Source organism: Larimichthys crocea, chromosome XVII (genome assembly GCF_000972845.2).
Source record: "Larimichthys crocea isolate SSNF chromosome XVII, L_crocea_2.0, whole genome shotgun sequence".
NCBI lineage: Eukaryota > Metazoa > Chordata > Actinopteri > Sciaenidae > Larimichthys > Larimichthys crocea.
The window spans coordinates 2,545,069-2,567,788 of NC_040027.1; the positions used below are offsets into that span (position 1 = coordinate 2,545,069).

Here is a 22,720-nt window from a genome sequence, read left to right on the forward strand (position 1 = left end):
TGTAACAGGTAAGGTCTGTTTACAGGCTTGGGTCCATTTTTCATAATTACACTGGTGTATGGAGAGAACCCAAGCTTTAATATCATGTGAGCTGTGAGAAATTAAACATTGAAGTGACATTAGGTAGAAAGTGTACATGTGCATTTGTTATTATATTTACTTATGCTGTATATCTATATATCTGTCTTTTATTTTACAAAGCTCCCTCCATCGACTAAAAGTTGATCCCAGATATACTCGTCTTGCTTCCTCCTTCTATGTCCTTCTTTGGTCTCTTCACCTCTGTCATTATGCGTATAGAAGCTGCTGAGTCCGGCGCCTGCTTACCCAGCTCCGGTTCTGGCACAACACTGATTACACTCCTGATCAGCATTATCCCCCATCCCGGCAGCAGTTTACTTTACTGTACATCAGGTAACTCTGTATGTCACAGAGAGTTGATGCGCAGCAGCTGGAGGACATCAGAGGGAAAGCAGAATTTTTTTCTCTCCATAGTATTTGATTTAGTTTCATTAAAATCAGTGAAATATTTGGTGGTGTGTGACTGAGTGCTGTGAAGCATTATGTACTTCTTGAGAGAGGCCGTACCCAGTGCACAAAGCAAGAATACGCATACGGGGTGCTGGGTGTGAAATGATTTAAAATTCTGTTATTTTATGGTAGAAAAGTTGCACAGTAGGGCTTTAAGTAGATAGCATTTCTAATTCTCACTTTTCCAAAGGTGCCCTATGGAAATAGTATGAAAGTAGCAGGCATCTTATCCCCTTCTTCTGCCCTGCACGACCTTGATCAAACCATGTATGGATGTCTTGTATCGGATGTGCAGCCAACAAAAAAAAAGCAACTCAAAGCAATTTTCTGAGGCCATGTGCAAGAAAGAGAGGGTTGGCAGCTTTAGCAGGAGTGCAGAAAAACGTGGCACACTGAGACCAAGCAACCTTGGAAGTTCTTTATGCTGAAGGAAACGTCTGTGCATGTGTGTGTGTGAGGGGAAACTAGTTTAAACACGATTCTATTACTGTAAAAAGGACAAAACAATTGCATCATGCTGGTGTATATGTGTTTTAGAAAGTTCATATTTGTTTGTCGGCTTTCACTTCATTAAAGCCATGCACATACACGAATGAATGAACACACTGATACAAACAAATACTTGGGATCACATTTGAGACATGTCAAATGAGCCTACATGCATGTTTATGACCATTCCTCTGTCTGTCTTTATATGTTTGCCTTTGTGGCATTGTTTGTCTATAATCGTCTTTGTCTGTCTGTCAGTGCGACACTGTATGACTACTTACTGCAGATTGCATCAGCTTCGTCTGAACCGTCTGCACACTCCGGTTCTCCATCGCAGCGCCACCTAGCAGGAACACACTGTCCGTTCTTACAGGCGAAGTCTGTGGTCGCACACGTCTTCTTTGCTGTGGAGACAAAGGTGACATGCAAAATTAATGTATGACTCCAACAAAAGATAGTTAATTCATCCATCCATTTTCCATAACCGCTTAACCTTATTAGTGTTGTGAAAGGCCGGCAATTTCCACCATGAGGAAAAACTTCCTTTAAAAAGAGGCAGAAACCTCAAGCAGAGCCCCACTCATGGTGGGCAGCCATCTGTTGAGTTTAGTGCAATAAGTGGTAGGGAAACATAAAAAGTCTGACAATCCATTTAACAAAGCCTCAAGGTTAGGCAATTAATATTTAACTTAAGTCAAGACTAATTCCTGAGCACCAACTTTAAGCCAATTTTACACACAATTTTTAGTCTACCTGCCAGCGGGTAACGTTTTAATGGAGCTGGTTGCAGTCTGGAGTCTTGGTGGTGTGTTTAAGTGTAACTTCTGACAAGAGATGTGATGGGACACAAAGCTTTTTACAGTATTAGCAGCCTTTGTTGGGGTCTGTCTGAGGAGGTTAACTAAATAGATCAGAGCTGTCAGGTGAGACTGTCATAGCTTTGTGAGTTTCTTAGGTACACTGCGTTGCTCTGTGTGTGTGCATGGATGAACATTTTCCAGTCTCCTTCTGAACGATCAATATTAATGTTTGATATTTTGGAATACATTGTTACAACTCATTTCTTGAAGACCAAAGTGATTTGTAGCATAATGTGACTCAACTAATGTGAACATATTACATATGACAACCTGTAAACCTGTCTGTGTAGATTTAAAATATTATCTGAAGACAGAGCTTACAGGTGGATGCTGCTGTGGAGGATCACTTTCAGTCACAGACAGGCAGAGTGATTAAGCTTTTAATATAACCACTTTTTGTAAGGGTGTGTTGGATATATGGTGCAGTGAACAGAGCAGGTCACATATGGACAAAGAACCAACCCTCAAATTGCAGGCCTGAACAAGCTCAGAGGTTTTGCCCCAGTTTAACCATCCAATGATCCACCTTCAGGGTCCAGCACAGTATCTGCAGAACCAGCTCCGCCTAACAGTTTTCAGCTAGCCTACGAAAGGTTTTGTGCAGTCACTTTCTCTAAGCAAGGGGGAAACTGAAGCACTTGAGTCTGTCACAGGGAGAGGCAAAAAAAAAAAAAAAATCACTCTCCCTGAGCCACTGAACAAGAGAAAGCACTCGCTTGGCATGTTAGCAATGCCTTTGCCTCACCATGATGAAATATACTGTACAGGGAAGGGGGCTGACAAATGGCAAAAAAATGTGTGTGTGCGTGTGATTGGTGGTAGTGTTTGTGTCAGGGTGATTTTCTTCTGATGAGTAGAGGGAGTAACCGTGACTGTCTGTTCCATCTCTCTCATGTGAGGCTCACAACCTCACCAACCCCTTAATTCAAACCCGATGAACATGTAGGTTAGTAAATGCCAAGTTAAAGCAATGTAATTAAATATGGGCAATGAAACTGTATGTACATACAGTAAATTGAATAGTTTGTCTACTAAAGCTCAATATTATCCAATCAGCTGTGATTACATCATTTACAGCTTCAGGGATTTCTCAGACTGAAGTATAATAAGTATGAAACCAAGAAAGACAAGTGGAAGTGTCTCAGTCCCAATGTCTGTTTTACTTCTATTGGTACTATGGTGTCACTCAATCAATAGCAGCAATGTTTTGGTTCTCAGACTCTTCAGAAATTCCCAGTGTAATAACTGAAGAGAAAACTGAAAGTTCTCTGTGCTTTTATGCACTTACTGTATACTCCAAACCACTTGTCAAATTAATGACTCAGCAGTCATCATTCTGTCTAATTTGGGGGAATGAAACCTGAAACTTCTGAAGTAGGTCTGAAGACTGAAATTAAAAAGATCGACTGTAAGTGAAGTTAACTAAAATTATTGATTCATCATTTGAGGAATTAAAACAACAACAAAAAAATGAAAATTTTAATATCTACTTGTTGTGATCGTTATTGCAATAAAACATTTCATTTCAACATATTTTTCCAGGTAAACCCTCTCTTTGAAAAAAAGAAGAGACCATTTTTACAGAAACTCCAAATATCTAACCTTTATTCGTTGTTAATTTTTTAAGCAGAGGAAAAGCAGAGGGTTAGCTTGCAGTAATGATTTTGGAGAAGAAACTGAAATGTTTCCCATTAATTACCTAGACTGTGGCCGCCTGCCATAATCTAATTTGTCCCGTCACATTTTCATAATGAACCGAAAATATTTTTAGACTTCAGGCGGAACCTTTCACTTTCCAACGGTGCTACCTCAGCACCCCGCTGAAGAGAGCAACGGTGGAAAAGAGTTCAGAATAAAAAACTAAAATACAGTCAATTCAATAGAATCAAAATGGTGAAATAGGAAATACCATATACACCCTTCCCTAGGTACACTGTCATTCTTGAACAGTATAGTAACCACAATATCAGTGGTTAATGAGAAACTAAGATGCAAATTGGTGGTAAATTATACATATAAGTTTATAGAAAATGTGCTGTTCAATATGAAATCATATCAGTATGCTTGAGTGCCATATGCTTTGCTTTTGAAAGAATTTAGCACAAAAGTATTAGGCAAGTGATTTAAACTGCTGGACTACATAAGGAATTGGCCGAACCCTGGCACAGTGTTATATACAAGTCTTATTCTACTTAGTAAGGGGAAAGCTAGCCAGCTTATTAGCTTGTTGTTTATGTGTGTAGCCTTGGATGTCCTGTGGTGTGTGGTAGAAGGCAGCATTATGACTAATGGCACATGTGGGAGCCATAATAGTGAAGTGCATGCTAGAGCAACTGACAGCATCTCAGCTGTAGGGACCAATGCTTTCAATATGTACATCTAAATGTATTTATATAGTTAACAGTGTCTGGCAGATTGAAGAAAAGAAGAGACAGCCACACTTTCACCAGCTTAAAGTATTGATTCTAAGCAGGGAGAAAAAAAAAAGAAAAAGAGAGCCTTAAAGACACGAGAGAGATGGAATTGAAGAAGGTGTAGGCCTAGAATAAATGAAAAGCCTGGCCCAAGGGATCACAGAGTAGTCAGCGCCAAAGACAAAGGTAAATAGAAAGAGGGAACAGGGACAGGGTACAGAAACGAAAGACAAGAGGGAAAGAGGCTGTCGAGGTGGAGTCCAGTGTAATGGCATCAGTCTTCACAAAGGACTGAATAAATCCTTTTCCTTTCTACCAGCATGTTAGCATAAATCCCATCTCTTCCTGTCCACCCTCCGTGTTTCTTTAATCTTTCCCTCCATCTCTGCCTAGAGTCTGATAACAGAGGCAGTTATAACCACACACAGAGACTGTAGATCACAATAATCCCATATCAGACATTCACAAATAAGGGCATTCCTTCACATATCATATATCCAATCACTGGTCATCATAATCCTCTTCAAAAGCAGCTAGTTTAATTCAGTTTCGGGGATGCAAAATGGTGCAGGTAACAGATCGTCTTAAAATATATCTTACTCTAAAGGATTAATTTAAATGCAGAAGCAAGAGGAACCTATCAATTTCCTAGCATAATTTCCTGAACTTGCATTTCTTATCGTAAAAAGACAAAAAGGAAAATAATACGATTCACCTTGGCCCCTTCTTATTCTGGGGGCCAAAGGCATCAATAGCGGCTTTTCCTTCCTGAGCCAATCAAATATGCTTTTAATTAACCGGTGTGACTGATTATCTTGACGTTTATTCAACAGCATTGAGCAAATGCTGATAAAAAATAAATAAATACATAACCATTTTCCACAATGCAGGACAGGTGGGTAGAACATGTGATGATACAAAGGCGTTTTTAATTATCTGGAAAGAGATATGTATGAAGACTTTACTTTGTAAATGACATCCCCACTATATGTAAAATGGTATTATTTCAATAAAGCACATTATGGAAAGCTATTATCATCCATCTTGAAAACCGAGAATTACATTTATGAGAGTGCAGTCATTCGGGGATTCGAATACTGCAGGAATAGTGATTAGTTTTATTCAAAGAAAATTTCCCCCAGATGGCTATAGACGATAACATTTTGGAAAGAAAGCTTTCATGTAATGAAATAAGCATGCAAATAAAACTCGTTTTTCAGCTGTGACAGACATCCCTGACAGAACTAACAGGAATGAGAAAAGAAAGAGCAATACATGTACATTTCACATGTTCCACCACACATCTATATTCCAAACATTTTGTGAATGTAAAATATGTGGACAATCGCACAAAGCTACTTTCCCGTGCCTCTCAAGAATTGCTGACGCACACACATAACCGCTCACATTTACATTCTGATGCACTGAGAGACCTGTCATATATGAGTGTCATCCATATGGAACAGTCTAAATCTGCCTTATGAGGTGTGGGAGTGGATGTGGAAGAGACAAACACTAATACACACATACTGTGCACATACACACCGATACCTACCAGCCACCACCTCCTCCTCCTCATCCTCCCTCCTAGATATGAAGCTCACCGCAATGTTTTTTTTTAGTCCTTCTATCCCCAGATAGAAAAGGTGATTAATATTTATATGAAATAGCAAACGAAGCAGAAGAGTTCCAGCTTGCTCACTAGGTGATTTTATCCACATCCTCAAGTCATCACTAACTTTGTACACTTTTAAAATGCACCGTCAGATTTGTGGATCTTATCCATCATTTCACCACTTACACTTCAACTAGGGACTTCGTAGGCTTATGTTTACAGAACACAGCACTATTTATGTTTAGATTTATTCATAGTTTACTCATTGGAGGATTCATTTTACGGTAGTTACTTATTTATCAGGGGAACAAACACATTAATTAATATCAATATCAATCTGTTTGACTGTTTTAAGTGTTTTATGGTTTCTGATATTAGAAATCAGGATTGGCTTGTCTTGAATATACTGTAAGAGACAGAAACAATGACCTGTGGACCATAGACATTTGGATGATCAGTCCTGAAAATGTTTTACATCAGTGTTCTTCAAACTTTTTAGACTATGTACCATCTCATAAAATGAGTCTCTCCACGTACTCACCTACGGAGAGTTCACACATTTTATTCCTAATAAGAAGATTATTCTTTTGTTGACGGTTGATGAACGGAAGGTACTCCTGATCCGCACTTCTCCTCCTAATATTTCTTTTAACAGTGTTTGTCAACCAAACCATTCATTTTACCTGCACTTAATATATTACCGTTACATTATAGCTCATAACTAATTGTGGATATGTGCATGCACTATGTGCATGCAGGCTGATGTTAAGACAAAATATTACAGCAAATGAAAAAAATTTAATTACACCCCTCATAGAACTTATAGTATGTCAGTTGAACTGTGGTAATATTTTATTAATTTATTATTCCTCCACGTAGCACTAGAGCAAGGTTTAAACATTGTTGGAGAACAGCTGCTTTACATCAATATTTTACCATTACAGGACGATGCAAGGCCAACGACATTAAAATAATGGCCATTATAGAGATGCATGACCATGTGGGTGGTGCCACATGTTCAGAGTACACTTAAAGGTGCTGCTGTCCACCTCTTCATCACCAGACTACTGTGTTCATTTTCCACTGACATTCAACTAATGTCACGCTCTAGTGGAGACCCCCATGATCAATGAGTGTCTGAACTGACCTACTCATGTTCATATGGCCTCCACACAATACAAACACACACACACACACACACACAGACACACGACCTCTTAGGATTCTTTGCCACAAACTCCTGCCAATATGATTTTGGGCCTCTATTGTTTGACCTAAGAACAGGTGAAGGTCAGCCCCTTCCTTCAAGTGATTGAATTTACACACTTCATCACACACACACACACACACACACACACACACACACACAGAGTGAAAGGGAAATGAAAATAAAACATCCAACAGCACAATAATAGCTAAGGGACCTCTGTGTCATCTTTAATTAGGATTTGTTGACTGCAGTCCCTGAAAAGTTGATTTGCTCCAATAACAACAGTCCAACACGGACAGCCGGTGCTGTAGTGAGATTATTTACCATCCTTCAGTTAGGAACAGTGAAACTTAATCTGCTAAAGCTCCAAATGTAAAAGAACAAAGCTAGCATTCGTTCCTTCCTCTCCTGATTCAGAAACTGAAATTGTTTAAAGTTGATGTTAGGACTGCCCAGGCTCTCAGGTTACTTTTTATTTTGATAGTTCTATTTGCATTGTATCTGTGGTGTTGCTGTATTCAAACAAATGCTCATGTGCTTTTACAATCTGCGTTTATTGGCCACCAATAGCAAATGGATGTGTTCCAAGACTGACAGTAGAAACATGAACTGTAACAACAGACACCGGCTGTTTGTATGGAGTTTGGCGCTGTAGAGTGTTGTGTGCGCAAGTGACAGGTCAAACAAAAAAATCAACTTCAGTAAACATATCCATTACCAGAATGTTCCTGCAGTAATCCCTTCTGTCATTTCTGTTAAAAAGTGAAGTTGTTGAACTTTTCAGTCTCAAGCATATCTTTGAAATATATTTGTTTTACTCCATCCAAGTCTATCATTTTTCTCTTTGCTACATCTACATGTAATTCAAACCCAAACTAACTTTGACCCTAGTTCTACCCAAACCAAAGAAATGTAAATAAAGTAGTACATTTCATTTCCAGTAAACCAGTTGGAATTCAGCACCACCAAGGAGAAAAGGCCAAACTAACGCAGTCGGTTCTGTGCACATGAAATCTGGAGAAAAGCCAGAGAAAATACTGCGGTAACCATGTCACACTGCTCAGGTATTCCATTGTTTAGAATCTTCAAAGTGTGTTGAGCTATCCGCATGTACTGGAAAACTCCATTTTAATCATCAAACCAAATTCCAAATTAGGGTGACAGAAATGGCCAAAGACCTTCAGCACTGAGTGTGTGAAATGATTTCAGTCAGCTCTATGGTGTAAAGATGAAAAGCTCATTGTAGAGACCATACTTATTTACTACTGACATTACTGAGAAATAAATGCCTGCTGCACAATGTTTACACATATTTTCTATTCTTTTTTCCAAAGAGGGGAAACTTACTGTGTTTTCCTTTAAAGGTAATCTAGTACCTGCTTTTGCTGCACAGCAGGGTGTAGTACACACAAACATCTTTCTTGAAAACTCCATACATTAAAGACAAAGTGCAGACAAAAGAAGAGGAAAATAAATAGAACGGTGAGTCTCTGGCTGTAAACAAGTCTAAGGAGTATTCAGCAAAGAGCAAGTTAAAGAAGCAGAGGAAGAAAAATGAGAAACCCTAAGAAAAGAGAGCAAGAGAGAATGGAGAAAGAGTGAGCGTCGAAGAAAGAGGAGAGGAAATAGATGGTCCTCCACATTGTTGTGATCGGCTAAAGAGCTAAAGAACGTAGCATGTCAGTAGAGGGAAGCAGGCCGTTAATCAGTGAGCAAGAGGTTGAGCCACAACTGTGAGGGAGCGGGGGGATACTCCATGAATTGTGTGCTTGTCTGTGAATGTGTGAGCGAGAAACAGAGCGAGGGATGAAGTAAAGTAGACAAGTATAATATTGGTTCCTTTGAGGAGATTAAAGGTCTGTCCAGTTTCTCGATAATCAGTTGGAGACAGAGATATTGTGAGGAAAGGACTGGAATACAAGAGCACAGTGCAACCGAAAAAACACTTATTGTAAAGTAATGGGCAGGAGGGAGGCATTGAATATGGCATTTTGTTCTCCTTATTGACTTGAATAACTTGAATACCAACTACAGCAGGCAGTATGTAGTGCACTCACAAAAAGGGTAACAGAAATAATCACTGATTGAATAAAAATACGCTATTATAACGGCAAAATACAAAGTTTCCTCTTCAAAACTATCTGTAAGTAAATCAAAGCTGTGGCTAGACTTGGCATTAAGCATGTATGTTCAACCTCATCAGAGGAATAAATAAATGCTATGTGTAACATAAATGTGAGTTTAAAGTTTAGGCTAAATATCTAAGAAAGTGCCTTTGCACCTGGATTTCAATGTACATGCTCACAGGTGTGTGTGTGTGTGTGTGTGTGTGTGTGTGTGTGTGTGCGCGCGCACTCTCAGATGCACAAACTACAAAGGCTAAGGATGTGAAGAAAACTCATGGACCAGCAACCGACAGCTGGCTAGATCAAATACATCATATATTATGCTCCTCGCAGCACATCAAATACCACCTACCAGTTCAAAGAAACGTGTTACCATTTTATCATCTCCCTCACTGGACACTGGAGAGTCGAGCCCATAGGGCAAGACGTGGACTCCAGATTTTTTGAGACAAAAACACAAGAGAGTGAGAAATGGGGAAGATGGGGAGGACTCAAAGTACAGAGAGGGGACAGTTGCATCACCTGGTAAAGGAAGACTCACCTGAAGCTCAGTGTGATGGAGATGAAAGAGATGGTGGCAAACTTTAGAAAAGAAAGATCCTTCTAACTCACATTTATATTCATTGAGATTTAGAAGATGTGGTGGAACTTTCAAATATTCTGGAGGGCAAGTTAAAAAATGGAGGTAAGAAACTTTAAGGAAGCACATACCTTTGAATTCTTCGAGTTTATTGGTGGTGAGTGCTAATGCTATGTTGTATCCAGAGAAGTGAATATAAATAGACTAAATTATATAAATATATTTATATAATAGAATACACTGATTCAGAGCTCTGATGTTAAAATAAGAAGGGTTATGTTCTGGTTACCTTAGGATGAATTTTATACCTACAGGTGATCTATGGTAGCCCAAGAGTGACAAACATTGGCTCTGGAGGGCATTTGTATTTTTTTTATGTGTTTTGTGGCCACTGTAGTTTCTCCTTCAAGCTAGGAAGAACAGCGTGTGTCGAATAGGTTGCAATCAGCATCTACAACACTAGATACTACTAAATCCCACACACACACACACACACACACACACACACACACACACACCTTCCTTTAATATGTGGAATATAAAGCCTAGATGTTAAAATATTAATAACTGTATACTGACGGCTTACCAGTTTTTACAGCTGCAGTATGCCTCATATTGACCTAAATAATGTTTATACCAGTTTAAAATGTTTCTGATAGTATCACTGGCCTATTTGTTTGTTTGTTATTTACATCCTCCAGTGCTGAAACAACACAATTTCTCTCTGGGACTCACTTCAACCACTTAACAAAATCTTTGGCGAACAGGTGCATTCATTTGGAGAAACAAATAGTGTCCTTTAATTTGACATATGAAAAGAAATTGTGCAAAAACAAAGTTCAGTGTGGAGCTGCGGAGTGTAGCAAACACTATGCAGTAGTCACATTCAGAGGATTTCAAAAGGACTGACACTGTTGTGGAAGTAACACTTGTCGGCTCCTACTCATACAGCTACATCAGAGGTTAATCTCTCCTGTGTGTGCCTGTTTGGGTGTGTGCTCCTGAATCTGTTTATACTTCCACTTAAGTCTACATCTGTAAACTCATTCTAAAAAAGCAGATTGCACCCCTTTTTCTGTCTTCTAAGCTTTCAGAGAAATGTGAAGAGCCTTTGTATGACTCATTTTTTTGTGACAGGGATTAATATTAAGAGGAGCCGATGAGAGGCTGTGGTGCTGTAATGATATACATTTTGAATTATTTTCACTGTCAACCTTTAAGTCGTTGTGAAAACAGAATTACACAAAGTAAATACAGTGGAGGAAATGCATGCTTGAAACACCCTCGTCATCCTGAAGCGAGCTCTCTCTTTGCTCAGAGTGACGGGAACAATTCAAGGCATGGCGTCTGAGTCAGCCATGTTTGCCTTAACCAAATATTAGTGCCCTAAAATTACTGCCTAATTCCTGTAAGTAATACTGGACATTTCCTTCTTCTGTTACAGGTCTGACATAGCTGACACAGTCTAAGGCACATCACAATTTTGTCAGAGATGCAGCAAAAAGCTAGATTTAAAATGTAGATCTTTAGATTGTAATGCAAAAGTCACCACTGATATGGCCAATTAAGGTGTCTTCCCAACGTTTTGGCTGGCTAAAGGGGAAAATCTCTCTGAGCATGTTGTACCATTGTCCTCTTGGCTCTATGTTGTTCCCAGATCCCCTGGATTTTGACCCCCAGAACATTACAGTGTCTGCATCAGCCCATGCCAAAGCTTAAGACCTCCGCAAATCCTGTCACATCCCGGTTCCCCGATCCTCATTCCCCCTTATATAAGAGGGGCGTTACAGCTCGGCAAAGCAGCTTAGAAGTCGAGGGGGACAAGCATGACAATAGAAAAGCAGAAGAAGAGAAAGAACTAGCTGCAGGGCCATGGTGATGATCAAAGATAGAAAACAAATCAGATAAAATGGGAAGAAAATGCTTGTCAGGAGATGAAAAGTTTCAGCCTCTTTCTTTATTCTCCTTTTATATTACAGTTCTACACACAGTGTATCTCTTAATCTCTCCGCTTTCTTAGCTTCCTCTTTTCTAACCTTGTACTCCACCACTTGCTTTGCAAAGTCAACTCTTTTGTTTATCAATCAAATGTCTCAACAACAAAGGCAATGATTGCTACTACCAAGACTCACATGGTTGCTATAATTAGAGCCTAAAGATGGACAGTCCTCTGTCATCACACACTTTCAGACATTCCTGCTTAAATTCAATATACAAATTGATTGTCTCCTTTCAACATAATCATCTTTCCACTCCTCCCCCTCTGTCTCCTTCCTTTTCTTCCATTCTTCCTCCCCTCCTAACTCCCTTAATTTTTTTGGACATCGTGTGCCCCAGAGGGCTATTAGCTCCAGCTCTTGAGAAACAAACAAACGCACACGCATTTGTCGTCGTGATGGTGGATATCTCGTCAGAGAGATCAGAGAGCAGTCGCTTTGTAGTCCGTGCTGTGTTAGCATCAGAGACTGCTAATTAAGTAGCACATAAAAGGGGCCATTGTGGGATCGCAGGGCCAGGCTTTTTTTTTTTTGTTTGTTTTTTTTAAACGACATGAAGCTCATCAGTCCTTCAAATTATGCTGTCAGACGAACAAATGCTCTGAGCAGTGCTGCAGTGCAGCTAGTCACATCCTGCTGATTCTTTATATCACAAGGAAATCATAACTTTGTAAAAGAAAAAATAAGAAAGTGATAGTGTTTGGAATATGACTAAAGTAAAGTAATAATACACATTTCCATATAAATAACAGGAACAACACTCATATGAAGTTTGTGGAAGCTTTTACATTTTGTCACTGCCTGATGAAAACTCTACTTTTATCTCTCTTTTTTTTTAATATATGTAATGTGCATGTTCAGTCAGCATTTACAATCTTATTTACCATAGAAAGATAGAAAGTAATATTAATATTTCATGACAGTGTTTTATTTTGTAAGCGTTTTGTTTTTATCCTCCTGAAAAAAAGTTTTTGGACGATTTGCTGACAATGCCATATTCATTAGCACTTTCCAAAACGCAACAACATAAAGCAGACCATGTCACATACTGTTTAATTAAACCTTTCAGAGCAGAAACACTACAAACACCAACAAGCCATTTAGAAGAATACCACTTGGGGGAGGGGGGCGACATTTTAAATAGTGTGTGCTAATGTGCTGGTATTCTTTTCCAAGATGTCTGGAGACCCTGTGAGGTCATATCCTTCTGCTTCAGTACCTCTCATTAGAAGTGACATATGCACAGTACTGTACTCCTGTACTGTCTACTACACACACACACACACACTGCAAAGCCCCCTAACAACAGGCCATCTGGGTGACATCCGGCTCTCAGACATGACCTGCATTGATTTATTAAACACTTAGACACCGATACCAGCCCTGTTACTCGCATACATACTTGTGTACACACACACACACACACACACACACACACACACACACCCCGTGTGTGTCGTCCCCTCCCCCATATCCCGCCCCGACACTCCAATCTCATCAGACTATCGGACGGTCACTTTCCTAGACAGGGTCATCGTTTTAATGATATCAGCTAGCAATCCTTAGGCCCGCTCCTCCCCACAGATGTAAAACCTATACAGCTCTTCATTTACCAGGGAGCCATCAATGCTGTTTGACTGATGTCATCAAGGGCAAAAGAAAACCATCAAGCAGTAGCAGGAGTTTGAAGGGCCAAGTCTCTTGGTTGAATGCATACAGTATAATGATAAATATGCTTTGATTTTTTTTATTGGAGGCTGGACATGACAGCAAAGCCCTGTCACAAATAAATGATTTTATAGCTCTGGAAAAATACGATATTATCAAGAGATCCTCTATCAACCTTCCTTTCACTGCTTCCTTAAAGAAAGTGTGAAGATGCTTTCAAAATCAGAATCAGAACAAAACCTCAACCTTTAACACAGTCGAGAGAAAAAATCCGTTTCAACAAACAGCTCGCCTTCAGAGGTCAGGAGACTGCACGCACGCACACACACACACACACACACACACACACACACAAATAGACACCTACTCACCCATCCACTCTCACACACACACAGTACAAATGTCCCATTGGGGCCATAAAACCTGTGCGATGCATTGGGGGAGGGGATATACAGTACAATATGAAACCTAACTTAGTCCAACCCCTTTGTGGCTAGTTAGATGTACATACACAGACAGACACACACACATACACAGCATGCCTATACTGAACATCATGGACACAGCATGAAGAAAGGAGACATGCTGAATAACATGGTTTTAAATCTATTTTTTAACTTGTCAATTTGACACATAACAGCTAAATGATTCATAACCTTGACGATTATAGCAATTTAGTTTTCAATTACAAATCACATGCCAATCGTGTGTCCATAAACCAAATCCCTGTGCTTGTGGCAGATGCACTCAAGTGGCAAAATAAAAATTCATAAACACTCTCTTCTGTAATTATTCTTCTAGCGAGTGACTGACTGACTGACAAGCCCAATCCCACAACAAAAAGAAAAAGCCTTTCACTAGCAAACAGCGTTCCCGCTGGCTGTATGAATCGACGCTCGCTGTGAGCCTCGTATCCCCCTCCCCTCCTTGCGGCCCTGCACTTCCACCACCGCCATTCAACTCCCAAAACCGCACACATGCAGCGTGCTGCTGGTCGGTCCACATGACAAATTACTACTGGGCTTATTATCAAAAATCAGCACTCGCCAGAGGGAGTGGTTGGGGGGGGGGGGGTTCAAACAAAGCTTGCTGAGCATTCACAGACAAAGGAGAGGGACAAATTTCTCCCGCTGCTGACAAGCAAAAAGAATTCGTTTTAATTACAAATTGCTGCCACTTGGAAGCAAGAAAGAGTGCCACAAAGGTCAGCAGGAGTTAGAACATGTGTGCATCTGTGTGTGTTTACTTGTACAGCTGTGTACAGTTTGCGCATTCCTGGTTTAAAAGATGGTAGAATAAAGGGGAACTAACATTTGCCAAGGTGACAAAGACAAAAAAAAAAAAAAAAAAAAAAAAAAAACACAACCTGCTGTTTTGCACTGCTTAGAGATCCCATGGGCGACGGCAGAATGCGATTATTTTTGGTGACACACTGACCTCGCCTCTGTGTGTTCTGCTGCACTCACAGCAAAACAAAACTGTACACAGCCTCCCCTCTTTTGTCTCCTGCCACGCTCATTCGTTCTACGTTCCTTATCCACTCCTCTTCTCTTCTCCACCCTTCCCCTCCTGCCTCCATCACACGCTCGATCGCTTATTCGCTTCCACCTACCCTTCTCTCCATTCCTCCCGCCCCTTTTCCGTTTGGCAAAGAGCCAGTTGTCCCTTCCTTTGTCTGCTTTGTTGGTGATCGCTGATTAGAAAAATAAATAAAAAAAACACCTATTGGATGAAAGGATCGTGACCTGAGTTCAGAGTGAATAATAAACTCCCACTGGGAGAAGCCTGAATTTGAGGCTGTAATAGAATAGTGATGGATAAATACCGTGCGTGTCTGTGTGTGACTATAGACAGGGAAATGTCAACAGATGACAAGTTTCCAGACAAATAACAAGTGTTTGTGTGGGTCTGTACGTTACTGCATAAAGAATATATAATATTTACAATCACATTTGTGTCAGTAAGAACTTATTACTCCAAGACAATTTAACTAAAACGATGAGGGATTTCTTAACGACCTGTGGACTTTTAGAAGTAGATAATAAAAAAAAAAAAAAACTGAGCACTTATATTAAGTGCAATTCCACCTAACCAAGAATAGCCAGTAACGGAAAGTAAGCAACAAAAATACACAATGTTTTTTACAACGGTTTCTCAAATGGATAATAAACTGTTTTGTTTTGTTTGATTTCCCTTTCTTTGTTCCTGGAGGCATTAAGCATTTTACAGCATCAAAAAGACATACAACAAACCAGAGAGCAAGATCGACTGTCAAAGTGAACACGAAGCCTTCATTGCAGTTTGCCTATGATTCTCCACTAAGGAAATAATCCCTTAAAAGCATTATTTAGGGCATCTCTGTTAAGGACAAATGCTCATTTCAAGATTGGTTTGACATCATGAAGTTTAACAACAATCAAAAGAAAGTTTATTAAACTTTAACATATGTCATGCATTTACAATACTGTAACTTACTAATACACCGGCTATCTCTTTAGAGCTCCACCACTGGTGTGTCAAGCAGGTTTAACACTGTCAAAGTAATCATGTTTTTTCAGCTAATCCCTTTAAGGCCTACATGTCCGAACATCATCGACTGTATGAATGAAATTACACAAATGACTAAGCTCTTTTCATTGGCCCACAAAGCTGCTTGATTTGGGAACATTAGGAGGGAGGAAAGAAAGGGGATGTGGATGAAACCATTTGACACAGCCTTTGTTGCGGCTTATGAATCATCATACTCCGTAAGCTGGCCAAATGAGTTTGTCTGTTTGGTGTAATCTCACGACATCTCGGCTTTGAATGAAGGGGCTGCTGGGATTGCCCTGTGGTTACTTAATTTAAAATGTATGTTGGAATTTGGCTTTTAACTCAAGATTACCAAATGAAACACAACACTAGTGGCATTTTACAACAATGCTTAATGTTTACTGTCACTACTGTTACTAACTTTCAGTTCATCAAGTTTTCTCGAGACATCTGGTTAAGGTATCACAGTCATTCCGTGGAGAGTGTCAGCAAAGAAATACTGACATAAGATAATTTAAAGTTCTCATAATGTCGCATATGTTACCATGTCTCATATTTAAAGCTTAAACATTAAACAACGTAACAACTACTGAGGCAAAAAAATTACTAAGACTAAATTCCTAGGTGGTGGAAAGTTGATGTTTTTTATGCTATAAACCACATAGTTAACTTGTGCTGCTAAAATTAGCCACATAACACTTTCTTACCTGTCCAACCAGTGCCAACTTTTTTTTTTTCTATGGTTGAATTTCACTATATAAAAAGATAAATGTACAGTGCACATGGTGGGTAGTTCAGGGGATGTGGGAGTTTGTTGATTTTTGAGTAAATACATAAGAGCCAGCTTGCTGTATTTACTGTTTACATAGCTTGAAATCTTAACACCCACAACAGATGAGTATGTGTTATTGATCCGTAATAGTTGAAACAAAGAGCTGCTGAAATATTACAAATAGCTTGTTTGATATCTGCAGGCATCCGCTGATTCAACACAGCTCGGACATTTTATAAAATAATAAATTAAGAGACCTTTATTCTTTTATTCGTCAAGTTCCTGTCTTATGGGTAAATCATTTAAATGTAAAGCAGGGAATTAGGACGGTGTTTTCCTTCTGACGTTTTCAACAACGCTTTACATAATTATTCAGGAGATGTGTAGAATTATCTGCAAAACAGTCAAAAACACCTCAGTGAGGATGTAGCCACAGTTTAACTTGTTTTGGACAGAACTGACCTAGAGTTACCTTTTGCTGTGTGCTTCTTTTTAATCATCGTGGGTATCAAGGGGCACGTTTGTGAAATAACCGCTTTCCCACTTCCTCCTTCTGCATGCTTCCCAGTCACCTAGGTGTATCCACGGATACCCCGGGCCACCGGAATACAAATACAACCCAGACACTCGCCTCTCAGCCCCATTACCACACACACACACAAATCCCAAACCACGCTGTCTTCTCTCCTGTTCCACTGTCTCCCACACCATCCCCCTTCATTAACAGTTTTCCTGCTTCAAAAGACAGTCACAGGGGACTGTTTGTTCAGATTTAATAAATGGGACAGTGGGGAATCTTTCATTTTATCTTCAAAGATTGTGCACATTTACAAACCGGGATAAATTATGTGCATTTGAGCTAACAAGGGGTGGTTAGCATCCACCATTCGCCCGCTCCTCCCTTCAATGTACATTACGGCAGACACTGATGATGTTTTTGAGAGGTCTCCACATTATGCCTTGGTTGGCACATATTTTCTGCACCTGTGTCTCCACTGATGATTTTACGAGTTTGTGTGGTGGGGGGGTACCCTTGGATCGCTTTGAAAAACCCCAGAGAGGGTTGATGAAAGGACTCCCAGCAGGTGCTCTTGGCCATGCAACACAATGGTGGAATAGCCGCTGGCCGAAGCAGTTGAAAAGTAGTGCCAGGAGGGCGGTGGGTGAAGGGCAGAGGGTGGGTGCCGGTTGGTGGTGGGGTGGGCAGGTTTTGGAGCCGGCAGTGTGCGGGCACGGCTTTTCGATGGTAGCGAACAAAGCCGACCTCTTCATAGCCATCCAGAGATGCAAATTGCTCTTCATCAAAGTTTCACACTCGGCTTCCAGTGAACAAAATGGAAATGGCTGGCTCCTTGGCGAGAACTGTCACTAACACCCCCGTCCCTCTGTCCTCTTTCAACCATTTGTAACTGGCAGTTTTTACACAAAATGCAAGGTGAGCCCACACATCCACTCACATACTCACAACACAGTCACATTTGCACACATGCTAGATATGTGCATCCACAGTAACGCACGCGCACACACCTCAAGGCCCAGCTTTCTTTCCACTGGCTGTTTTTTGATCCAGTATCCCACAGGGAAGCTTGCAATGAGCCCTGCTTCAAATTAGGCTGGGCAGCAGCCATCAAAGACATCCCTGCCAGAGGGGTATTTAGACCTGATCAGCCTCATCCCAGAGGAACCTGCAGGTAAGACATGAGGGTATGTCTGTGTGGAAAAGGGAGACAAAGAGGGAAGTGGTTACATGCCTAGGTGTGCGTACAAGGGCTGCCTTTCATACTTCAGGTACTGCTTCCTTAATTTTCATCTCTTTTCCTCCTCTCATCCTCTGTTTTTGCTGCCAGTTACTGAAAGGGGAAGATGGCCTGAACTCTCTGGCTTAATGCGATAACAGCAGAGCTTTAACCTCACACAGGACTGTTTTTCAATATTCTGGTGATGTCTGGATGCTTTTAAAACGTAGGCTGAGCAAACAGGTCAAATATACCACATTAGCATTTTTGGAAAGTATCCCTGGATGGTGATGATGTTTTCTAATTCCTCCCTGTGTATTTGTGCAAGTGTGTCTGTGGTGTGTACAGCCTGTGCCAGGCACTAGGGGGGGTTTGTTGAACCCATTTGACCACCCAAAGCCCTGGCTGGCTCTTAAGCTGATCTAAACTTTACACATGAATTCTTTCTGGGGTTGAAGAAGGAACAAGTGAGTGGAATAACGTCCACTTTGTGGTACAAATTACTACATTTTCCACTATCTTTCCCCATGGAAGCTCATATGCATCTAACTATTAGACCTCTGCAACCAAACAGTTCTAGGAACCAAACTGCTCCAGGACCTAAACACAGGAAGAAATTGAGGAACTAAGATTTCCGGTAATGCAATTGGTGTTTTTCAAGGACCGCAAAGATTAGACCAATTAGGGAGATAGCAAAAGGTTTGGTTTCGCACGTGATGAGACAACACAGTTATGAAGGAGGAGGCTGAGGTCATTATGTGTTCTATGTGCAACTCTGTATTTGAGTTGTTGGAAAGCAAAAGTTTAACAGTAGAAAGGCAAAAAGAAACAACTAAGATGTTCTTTTAAATGCCTCTGTTTTTTTCTGCTTTGTTGTTTAAAACTTTAGTATAAGTGCACTGAAATGATTTATTAATTTTAGTTTCTACTTTCTACTTCTCTTTCTCTATCCTTATTGCTAATCAACAACTTCCTCTTTTTATTATAACATCCTTTTTCAGACTGTTTGAGTAATCAGTTACATAACTATTACATAAAAGTCTGTGATTTCGACAGAACAACCAGTAGTCGCTTTCAGTCAAAATGAAACCAAAGAGAGCTCCTTACAAAAAGTACATTACTACCTCAGGGGACTTTTTTAGAACCCACTCAAGTCAAAACTGAAAGACTGATGATACGCATGACATAAGACAATGCTGAAAAAGAACCAGCGTGAGTCAACCAAGCCAAATTTAGTTGAATCTAATTCTTTGCTGTCGATGCCCTAAAGGTTCTTCTCCGCATACTTCACACAAGAGGTGCAGTACAAGCTGAGGCTCCAGTCCTATATACTATAACACAGATCTCATCTCCATCCTAGCATTGTGAAAGAGTCTCTGACTAGATGATAAGTAAGAGCAATATGGAACCAACCATTTATCATATGTCTCCTGTTATTTTCTACCATCCTTGACTGAATAGAGTCTGCATAAGGAGGAGGCCTTGCTGATTAGTATTCTTTAGAGTCTGTATGAACAGACAGGCCCGCGATCAGAATGCAAGGAAGTCCTCTTTCAGGCAGTGGAGGAGTGAGGGTGAGGGGGACGAGACAGCAGAGGCCTGTCTACCATGTAAACAAAGCTTTAAAGATCGCATTTACAATGCTGCACAGTCTTAAACTAAGAGACGGGAGCTCAAAGAGAAAGTCCCCCTTTATTTTCTTTAAGGTGTGGTTAAGAGTTTTTGTGATGCTTTTGTGGAGTAAAATGCGTTTATGGACTTTTCTATGGAGTAAACATGTGCTTCAAATGTAATACCACCCTTTTTCACCATAAGAACAGGAAGTGTTAAATGTTGCATATGAACATGTTAAATAGAAAAACTTAGATGAGATGGAACTGTCGCACCAAAGCATCTTAACCCTCCTGGATCTTATTGATGGCCCTATTAATTTCACAATCATAGGCGACTCAGACCACAAACGGTTAAATCCTGAAAAAAAAATTGCTTTCCCAAAGAGCAAAGAAAAGCAGAGACCAAAGTGATTGTAAACAGAAACATAGAGATCAGTGAAACTGGTCTGAAAACAGATGATGACAAGTTTCAGAGCACCACCGCTTAAAAATGGAGTACAAGCCTGCAAAGTTGAATTATTCATTATCAAATAAAGAGCCATGAAATATTCAATTTAAAATTATATATATAAAAAAGCACCAATTTCTGAAATTTGTAGATGTTGTAAACAGAGAATGTTAGTTTTTGTTCGTGTTATTGAAACTACAGAAAATCCTCCTTTGTAATGATAACATAACATATTTTAAGCCTTAAATCCAATTAATTCCTGCTGTCATGAAATACAATCAGGGTTGATGACATCTTGAAATAAGATCCATATATCAAATGACAAGACCAAAGGAAACTAACCAATTTTATTTCATTGACTGAATGAAAATGTAAACGTTTCTTAAATCCTTCTATTGGTAGACAATCCATCCTTAATTTTATTGAACACATAATGGTCCTGTGGTATTCCAAACAGGGTCTCTCTGCTCACCCTCCCTTCCCTTCCTCTCCCTTTGTATCTCTCCTTCTGTCCATCTTCTCTCTCTCTGCACACTAAACAACCTCTTTTTGTGGTCCATGTCATTGATATTGCCTGGCAGGGGCCTTTCAGACCTGACGGATAAAGGGTCCATAGGAACCGACTGGGCCCTGATAAAAAGGTATAGCGGACGAGAGCGAGTGTGGGCTCCGGCCCCTTTAGCCCTCCAGAGGAATAATTTACAGCTCTGCCACAGTTGATTTCCCTCACTACAACCAAAGGCACTCGGAAAGTGGCCATAGCACCATAGCTCAGTGGCAGAGAGCTGAGCATAGCAACATACAATCACACACAAAGGAGCTGAGAGGCGGGGGGGATGGTGTGAATTATTGAGCATTTATCATAAAGGGAAAAAAAATTAATAGAAGAGATGGGGGTTGTGTGTAAAGGTGTAAACCAAAAGCCTATTGTTACGTGTGTGTATGACTGTGTCTACAAGGACTGCAAATTCTGATCGTTTTGAATAATCTCCAAATTATTTTTGATGAATTGTTTAGTGTGCGACAGTAGTGAGAAACTGTCCAGTACAATTTCATAATTCCTAAAAAACAAAAAAATCTTGTTTCATTTTCAGAGCTATCTCATGGCATTCATCAACGGATAGAGTCAGCTCAGTTGTCATGGAGATGGTTCAGTTATCACATGATGTTGGTATGGAATTCAATAATAACATAGGAATAATTATAAGAGCACCTAATATCAAAATAATAATGATAATCCATGCTTACATTCCATATTAATAAGATGAACGATCTGGAACAGAAAAAGTAGAAAATTTAAACATTTGAGAAGCTGGAACCAGCTAGTTTTGCATATTAGCTTCAAGTAATTAGTCAATTCTTATTATCATATCTGTTGCAGATTAATTTTCTGTTGATTAATTGACTCAACTTGAACTAATTGCATTAATTCAGCTGTGATGTCTGTGCACACATAGTTGTAAGCGTAGTCCTTTTTTTTTTTTTTTGGCATACTGCATGCAAGTGCCTTTAAGCGTGAACTGTTTCTTAAAGTGTAGCTGTAACACATTCAACAACCCACTGACTTTTTAATCTGTTCCATGTAAAAGAAAATCTAACTTTCAGAACTGTACACAAACCTCTGTGCCACACACACACACAATGCCTCAGTTAGGCTAAAAGAAGAGATCGGCTTTGACATCTGCCTCAGCGTGTATTGTCCTGTTCTCATTTGTATGGGGCCTAATATCGCCCTAACCTTTACGCCGTGCACTGGTTCAATTGTATCAGCATAAAACCGCTTCAGTGAAAAGCCAATTATCTTCTCAAACGCACCACAACACTGCTTAGGCACTGCCCACACCATTGCTCGATGCACAAAACGACCAACAATGCTGGCAAAGTGACAAATCTGGGGAAGAGCATGCAGCAACGACAGAAGGGAAGAAAATCCAAATGCATCCCTAATCAAAACTCTTCCACCATAAAGTGTGTGTGGTCGTATTTTCAACATATTTTTAACAAGCCCTTAACTGCATTAGATCGTAACCTATTAAGCAAAAGATTTTGTTTTCTTTAGTTATTTTTTCCTGGGAATCTAATACTAAAAAGTTGACCATGAAGCAACAAAGATGGAGTGAAGAGGTGGA

General features: G+C 40.0%; 1 protein-coding gene across 5 annotated transcripts in view; it reads right to left on the reverse strand.

Moving 5' to 3' along the window:
• Positions 1-22,720, reverse strand: part of lrp8 (low density lipoprotein receptor-related protein 8, apolipoprotein e receptor) — a 161,669-nt gene that overhangs the window by 80,404 nt on the left and 58,545 nt on the right. For all 5 annotated transcript variants that reach the window (XM_027290045.1, XM_019265268.2, XM_019265266.2 and 2 more), the window contains exon 3: positions 1,302-1,424. In XM_027290045.1, the coding sequence (XP_027145846.1) occupies positions 1,302-1,424 (123 nt within the window). The remainder of the gene's footprint in view (positions 1-1,301; positions 1,425-22,720) is intronic.